This window comes from Cyclopterus lumpus, chromosome 3, assembly GCF_009769545.1.
Source record: "Cyclopterus lumpus isolate fCycLum1 chromosome 3, fCycLum1.pri, whole genome shotgun sequence".
Lineage (NCBI taxonomy): Eukaryota > Metazoa > Chordata > Actinopteri > Perciformes > Cyclopteridae > Cyclopterus > Cyclopterus lumpus.
Genome location: NC_046968.1, coordinates 14,897,498 through 14,906,409, shown reverse-complemented (window position 1 = coordinate 14,906,409; position 8,912 = coordinate 14,897,498). Strand labels below are relative to the sequence as shown.

The 8,912-nt window shown below is 39.5% G+C and overlaps 1 protein-coding gene across 1 annotated transcript; it reads right to left on the bottom strand.

The window, feature by feature from the left end:
- Window positions 1-573: 573 nt before the first annotated feature.
- hnf4b (hepatic nuclear factor 4, beta) lies at window positions 574-5,321 on the bottom strand. The gene is given in 6 exon segments (XM_034563451.1): window positions 574-737; window positions 740-833; window positions 2,379-2,421; window positions 2,423-2,475; window positions 4,409-4,573; window positions 5,304-5,321. Coding segments are annotated over 6 exon segments (537 nt in total).
- Window positions 5,322-8,912: the final 3,591 nt, after the last annotated feature.

Sequence of the window (8,912 nt, the reverse complement as noted above, 5' to 3'; positions counted from 1 at the left end):
TCGATACAAAGATGCATTATTAAATGAAGAATGATTATAGCATCACTCTTGTGGGTCCGAGTTAACACTTTTTTTTCTTCTTCTTGTTACGTGTCTGTGGCTGTCTGTGTCTGTGTCTATGTTCTGTCTCAAGCTCATAACACTCCCTCCCTTCTTGGTTAAGTTGATCCTCTTGAGACATTTCTTGGTGTGGACAGGTGCCTCTGGTATGCTGTGGGCACATTGGCAGCTTTGCCATGTCTGTACACCCCAGTGCCAGTCTGTGGTGGCAACAGGCAAGCCACAGACATCAGCAATGACATTTAGCACATGAAAGTTCAGTGCCTATCAATGCATTTACATTTCATGGAAACAGGTGAGACCCACGAAATGCTGAACTGAACATATTTGTTATTTTGGTGGTAGGACCGAGTTGGACTATTCCAATGCATGTTCAAACCCGTTGTGATGGTGGTTTTGTGAGCGGGGGGAGTTTGTAGGTGAAGCTCTTTGTTTATTTTGCTAGTCTTGAGTTCAGGCCCTCCTGAACGAGAAGGAGAAGCTGCAGCAGACCATAATGAGAGTGAGAGGTGATTAACGAACTGAACTTAATGTCAATGTCTGTCTTCCTCCCTCTCCCATCAGCTTTCCTCGCACCAGGTTTTCCATTTTGGCTTCACACAGCAGCTGTGGTGAGTGGAGTGTCTCCAACATCTGCCAGGCCACACTCTGCAGGGGAGGCAGGATCAGCACAAGCTCCCAAACCTCCCCCGGGTTGCTTCTTCTGGCAGTAGATGGACCTGTAGACACAGATGTTGAACCATCTTAGGACTCTCCAAACCCAGACAGTCAGTCTGCAAGACAAAAGTAAGAGGACAACACTGAGAAAACGAGCATGCACTGTAAGAAAAGGCTGTGAATACACTTGTGAAAAGTTTTATCAGGGAATTGTTGACATTAACGATGAGTGAAAGAAAGGCAAGACTTAAATGAGATACAGAGAGGTGAATGCAATAAAGAGATGAGGTTTAATTGTACTCTACTATAATTTCACACAACAATAAAACGTATGCAGCTATAACATTTTGTGGGTGGAAAGGTTGTTGCAGTTGTCAATGTGTCATCATTGTAAGGCACCATTTTCTCCTTAGAAGATAACAGCTGATAATGTAGTAATTAGTTGAGACTCTGCCGTCACAACTAGCATCCAGTCTTTCTCTGCGCAAGATTTCCCGAACACTGTAAATTGTTATTTTCAAATCAAAAAAGGATTTATTTTCAAGCCAAACCAAATCCTTTTTATTGAAAAGGGAAACATGAAGGCAGCAAGATCCAGGCTCTTTTCTGAAATACTTTAGGAAAACAGTTCGGGGTAATTTTAGTTTTAGTTAATAAAATGGTATTTAGCTCTTTAGTTATAGGAGATACTAATTACTCTTTTGGGAAGACATCTTTGTTTTGGCTCTGTTAGCCATTAGAGATCTGGTGAAATCAATTGCATGAATAACCGATCGAAAATAGTTCTTTTGTTACCATGATATCATTTAACTGAGTTTCAAACTAAGATCGGAAATCCCAGAATTTTCCGAGATTGTTTGTGTACTTTTATATAATGGAAAAGATGTACAGTAATGGCACTCAGAATGGGCGACTGTCCTTGTTTCCCTTTATAGGTGCTGTGGTATTTTTTACAGTAAAGGAAAAGCCTGCCTCTTCTGCTACTGCCTCAGGTAAATGGGCCATTAAGATCAGCTGCCTGCCAAAAACATCATCAGAGCTCCTGTTATTTTTACAGAATTCTCTCTGAAGTCTGACCACTCAGACTAAACTACAGATGCAAAAGGTCATGAAAATAAACTAATACAGGGCAGAACATTAAAAGAGAGACATTATTTGTCTGGTGCAATGGAGGATCGCAAGTGGCAGAACATAAATTACAATCCACAGTCGCTGTTTCACAGACTGGAATGATGGGAAAAAGAAGAATTCTGAAGGTTCTGAGGCGAGCAAACTCCATCTGTGATTACCATAATTATATTGCCAGATATGTTGATGACACGCAATACCTACAAATAATAGTTCCCTTGGGTATATCGTGAAATTGGGAAATACAAAAGGACAGAACCCATTATCTGTCATACCAAGAAGGACGAGATTGTAACAAGGTATAAAGAGCTCCTTCTGCCCTGCGCCACATACAGCTGTTACATCACATGGCTAGTCAAACAAAGCATCAACATGAACTGACACATGTAAACACTACGTGGAACACTGTGTAAAGTCAGTCGCTATAATATTATTCTGCAATGACAGAATAAAGCGTTCTTTAGGTATTCGGTCCCCAACCTGTCATCTGTCTGGAAGCTACAAAGCTCACAGATGTGTTTTGTGCATCCCACCAGCAGGAGGAGTTGCTGCTTCATGGACTGAACACATCCCCCACGCAGTCTTCTTTGTGTTGATGTCATGACTCCTAGGTGAGACCAAAGCTGGGAACTGAGAGCAGCAAAGCATTATGTGAGTTCACGGTGCATACTGCAAGGTGGGAATGAACCTTTGAGGAGGTGTGTGAGTGTGTATGCGTGGAGGGAGATTAATGGGGGGATGAGGAAGGTGATCATGCTGATAGGTGTGTGAGTGCTTTGGCACTCGGAGAGCTGTGGAGGTTGAAGCAAGACGAGGCAGGAGGTTTTGTTTATGGGTTAGAGTTAAATAAGACTGGATGGAGATCACATGATGACCAGCTTGAAAAAAAAAAACACCCCAGGAGCATATGCTGTAGTGGCTCATTTGCCAATCATCTAATTTATGTCTATGCGTTTCTTTTACATGGAAAAGCACATATCTGGTTGCTATTATGCATTTGAAGGTAATTGAACATTGGCACACAATCCCAGACCTAGTGGTGCAATTAAATGGGCTATGATTAGATGGGGTCCCTCGGCAATTTTGTCATTTCTAAGAAGTAACTGAATCCAGCCTACAGCTAGCACCTCCACAGAATTTAATGACTGCCTGACCAAAATATACCCTACATCTCTGTCTCTGGTCCTCATCTACATGATTTCCAGAAATAGGAAAGGGATCCTTTGGCTGATATGTATGGGAAATATGTCTATAAAGTGTGAGTTTCTATCACATAACTTGTATCGGAGATGAAAAACAACGGCGTGTTACCTGTTGCACAGCGGTCACAGTCCACTGTCTGTCCCTTGGCTCTGTGACTGTTGCTGCAGTCTCTCTCATTCAGAACAGCTGGAGATTACAGAGAGGAAACAACCATCAGAGAAAGTTCTTCTCCAGACTTCACCTCTGCACTCCACTTTTTAACTCGCCTCAGCTGCAAACGTCTCCTGGAAGAAGAGGCCTATTTTTGGCCTCCAGATGATCTCTCGATTCTCTGACATAGAAATGGCAGTTAAAGCCAACGGCCTCTCCTTTGTGAATGTGGCAGAAATTAGAGAGAAAATGTCACTCTTTTTCATGCTCCCTCAGGTTGGAGAATCAAGTGAAGGGTGGTGGTAGTATGGTGTCATTAAATAGCACTTCTCTTTAATGTGAAATGATTGGGGAGCTCATGCACTGAGGTATGATGTTTAGAATAGTATATCTTACTGAAACAATTTAATTTACGTTTTATTCTGTGTATATATATATATATATATATATATATATATATATATATATATATATATATATATATATATATATATATACAGATACTGTGACTAGAAAGCAAAAAATAGTGACCAGAAATTGTATTTATTTTTTATTTAAAATCTTTTCTGATAGACCCTTTAAGTGATTGAAGTTGTAGAAAGTGATGTTTTAATCCTGTTGTGTGGACCTCTCTTTATTTGATTGATCTTGATTTGATATTCTGATGTGGAAAGCAGTTTCTTACATTTGCCGCTGACAATACAAATGGTGGTGTGGGTGCTTGACGGTGTGGGTTACGTTTTGTAAAAGGAGATGTCATCCCATGTTGATGACCCCTGTGCGAGAGTCATTAGAAACAGAGCAATCTGAATGACCTCAGACTGATTCCAATATGGTTCTACAAAGTCAGACAACAGGACTGAGTGTCAGAGTAATCAGTCATCAGAGCTGTCCTCTCAGCAAACCAATCAGGGGCGTATTAATCAAACTAGAGGAGGAGAAGGAGCAGGAGGCTCCCTCTGTGCTTCATGGTCCTGCATGACAATGTCACAAATGCATCTTCTGGACATCTGGAGCAAACATGAGGGAGCGTGCTCATAGAAGAAGTACCGGAGTACCCCACCTGCCTACTTTACTTATGTGTTTCTGCCACAGCTGTACTGCTGCCTTAATTTGAAAGTGCTGTAATATGTTGGTGGATATTATCAATGAATGCAATTAAGCTGAACATTGATCAGTTGTATTGAGGTAGATCTATGATGAATCTCACCCAGTTGTAAGTGTGGTTGTTGTGAATGCTCCTCCTGAAGAAGCCCTTCCAGCCATCACAGCTGAATGAACGACAATGTTTACCTGTGGATCTGTCTGCGCCGATGGAACACTGAGTTCTACCTCCATCAGGCCGTGTCAGTGAGGAGGCGGGTGCTAACACTGACTAGTCTGTCAATTAAAAGATACTAGACACTAAAAAAGATAGTGGAAATGCCTGTGGAAAAAGTTTGCATAGGAGACAAGTGATAGACATTAGCATTGTAAGGGAGTGGGATTCTCTATGACCTTTAGGTCATGGACGCCTTTTATTTGGTTGCTAATAAATAAGTAAATACCTCTGAGTCTAATCTAATAAGCCCCAAAAGCATCTGAGACAGATCACATAGCTGAGAGAACATCAGCTTTGTTAGGAGCAGACAGGCACCTTGACAGAGATGATCATTCATGATCCCTTTCATCAACGAAGGCACATAATGAATATTATTCCACCTCTCCGAACAGAAATAACCTTGTACATGGACAGAACTTTGCAGCAAGGTGTTGATTTGAATTTACGGCCCCTTAGGAATCAGCTTGGCACTGTTTCATAGGTCTGACAGGAGCAGTGGTGATGATAATAAAAGCAGGGTTATAGGTAGAGATATCACCGCTCTATGTGGCTGCCAGTGCCATGGGCCACGGAGGAGCACGGCTACTTATTACTCAAGATGAAGAGGAAACTCCCCATTTAATTTAAGCAGTAAGAGGTCAGCGGCAAGCCAAAGTCCACTACTCTCCTCTGGCTAATTTTTTATTGGGCACTCATTGGGAATTCATTTTCCTTCCATGTTGCTCTAAATTGCAACCTGCCAGTGTTTGATTGCTGCAGGATTGTCTCTCTTAAAAGCACTGACCGTCAAATACACATTCATGGCGCAGTCTTCCTACGCTGATGCTCGCACTGTACAGACCCCAGGCTATAATGTATGTAAATTGCATATTTAGTTTGGGGAGATGAAGCAGCTAGGGATTACAATTTAACAAGGAAAATGCTTTCTGTGGTCAAAGATCAGTTAGATTGAATTAAGAGATTAGAATACATTTGCCTTGCAGTTATCTGGATTTGAAGAGCAGCCTGTTGGTAAAGCTTCTTCATTTAATGTGGCAAGGAAAAGGGCCTGATTCAACTCAACTGAGCCCCAGTGATAATGATGACAGAGGATAAGATTATGAGGGTAATTTGATCAAAATATAATGTAGCCAACTAAAAGGATTAGTTGAAGGACAAAAACTATTTTGATCATTGATTTGTTATTGGAATTATTTCTTAAGCAAGGTGTTCAGAGAAAGGTATACAAAACTCACTGTGAAGACCAAAACCAACTGCGAGAAAGACATGTTACAATATATTCATGACAAGTTCATTTTATGAGGGAGATAAATGTCATCAACAAAAGTTAAAGACAAGTCCAAAGGCTGGATGTTGGGATGTCTTATTGAATTCTAGCTGCAAATGCTTACCCTGGACAATCAATACTGCACAGAAGATCAATATAGCACTAACAAACACAGTAGGAGACTCTTATAAGAGTACGGAGGATGCCTGATTAACATGATCTATATTGTACAATGCCATCGCAGGGAGTGCAAGTGACATTTGCATACAGTTTATATCTGTTTTTGTCTCCGTTGTGCTGATGAAGAGTATTTTACTTTCATGATGAAGAGGGACTTTACACCTTTGCCCATAAGTAGCATACCATCATGTCTTTAGTGTTCTCGATCAGCACTGGAGTCCAACTACATGTTTGCATGTAGTGTTATACCTCTTTTGAGGCAGATAACACAAGTACTCAAGATAGTTTTGCAGTCTGTTCAATGACTACTTTAACTCCAGAGTCATTATGACTTAGCAAAACTATGGGCTCTGCATTCTTTGGTATGCTATATTACATTTGAGAAATGCCAGACAGAAAACTCACCACGGTGCATTCATTATTATTATTATTCATTGAAAACATATTTGTGTTGAAGAGAGCACATTGTGGTCAGATTTAAGAAAATATTTGTGATGGTTGATTTCATGATCCAAGTTTATAGGTTTACTTTCTGTGTAATAATCTTATGTTGTACATTCAACTTTTATCAATACATTAAAATGACCAATTCAATATCTCAGAGGCCATCATGACTTCAAATAGAAAGACAAGGCAGACGTACATTGTGTTCTAGGTCTTAAGAACATAAGATATTGGGACAGAGTTTTGAAAAAGTGAAAGACAGGGATAAAGGTGAACGTGGTCATACATTTTTTCTTTTTTTTTTACAAATTATAACAAATTATATGTCAGACCACATATGAGCTTTCCCAGCACTGATATCCATCATACTTTGGGGTAATAGGATTTCCTGGGTGAGTAGCACTCCTTCCTTGAATGTCACGCTAGGCCGCAGGTCAGACCTCCCCTGGCAGTGGCTGGCGCACTCAAGCTTTGTTTAGGTGATTGATGGATCATCAAAACCTCAAAGAGGCATGATGACTGCAGAACGGGCTTCTATATTCTGCGAGATATCAGGAAAGGGTTAAAAACGAACCATGCATGTTGATTGTCTGGCTTGTGGATCTAAAATCATCACTTTCAAAATAAAATATATTTATTTATTTAAAAAATGTTATGAACATGGCAGAAGTGAAACTCTAAACTACAAATGTATTCAACTCTCAAACAATAATTAATCCTTTTAAATTCGTAACAATTTGTTTTAATTGATTATTATATAAATCGATTACAACTAAAAAACTATTGCTGTTAATTTCGTTCATCTGTTTTAATCGATTCCCTGTGGATCAGGAAATCAGTCATACAGATGAACGTCATTCAGGACCAATCACAAGACAGGATTTCTTCTGTCCACTAAGGGGCGAGAGAGTACAACATATCTGGTCAAACCTGCCTCACTTTGAATCCGTGCAAGAGGCAACGCTGAATAAAGCACTGCATCACCAAGGTAGTTATAAAACCCTTTCATAGGTATAATCTACTTGATATGTATTTGTGTGTTCAGCATGGTCTTTTTGCCGATATACTATTATTCAAAACCAAAAGTGTCAGCATCCATACATCTTTTTGTTTTAAATAAAGATAAACCTTCTTTACGGAATATTTATTGATGCATTTTAAACTAATCAAACATATTACAGATGTCTTGCCATAATCATGATTATTTGTCCAAAAAGGAAACATTGATGATTTATTACATTCCATTGCATACCCTGCATTTGGGTAAAAAAAACTCCCTTTTGATTTGTTTGACTTAAGTTACATAATGTAGACTTGTGTTTGACTTTTATACATATAATACACATAATGAGTAAGAGGTCTTTACTATACTTTAAATTAGAAAACCTAACCACAGTTAAGACTCTTACACAGCTACCCTCTGAAATACACTGCCACAACTACAAGCTAAATTACATTTTCATTTTCATTATTGAAAAATAAAACATTAAAAGCTTGCAATGGGTGTAAACAGCAAAATTAGCTGTCTTGCATTCATCACATAATGTGGTTTTAATAGACAGAAGTAGGTACACAAAATAACTAGGACATTCATAAACTAAACTAAATCTATTGTCTAATAATTTATCACATGAAAAAAGAGAATTCAGTGTCTTCTCAGGCCATTTCCTTTGCCTTGACATACTGTCTGCCGGACAATTTCTGGGCTCTGACCAGTTCCAAGTGTGACCCTCACTGACATAAATAATTTATGCTTTTCCAGAATTACAATAGAAATGAAAGACAGTAGTGCTGCATGACAGATGCAAGTTAGAAAACAGTAAATTAATGGAAATATCGGCTCTTTAGATAAGAGTATTTTCTGTGGTGCATCTCTCGAGTCCAAACAAGGTCTGGCACATTTGTCTCAGTGAATTTGATTAATAAAGTTAGATCTAAAATCTCCACCTGAATACCCATGCAATGATAAACCCTCAAAGATTAATATGATGTACAGTAAAAAAAAAGATGCCTTTGGAGTTTCATTCAAAAATGGGGGGATAGTAAAACAAAGCAGCAAAAATTGGTCATAAAAGCATGGTAAGCACATGATTTAGTGGGGCGATAAAGAGTGGAAAGGTGGCTATTCATCATAGAGGCTAGCTCACCAGGAGAGGGCCTGTCATGGACACCACCAGGTCTGGGAGGCATTGAGAGAGAGAGAGCGAGAGAGAGAGAGAGAGAGAGAGAGAGAGATATTCAAAAACCTGTTTATTCCAATGTCTTTTCCAGATGGACACATACAGTAAAGACCTCAGATGTGTGACGAGTGCTTTGTCACAGCAGCGATGAGGGATGGATGTTGTTAACTGCAAAAGTAGAGGAAGTAAGAAGGCTTAGAGCTGCAGAACCACGATTGAATGGAAGAGGCTTTATTATGGTAACTTCAGATTACACTGTAACAATACAGTTGCCTAACAGGGCAAACTACAGGAAAGTGCTGAAAGAGCTAACAGCGTTTAC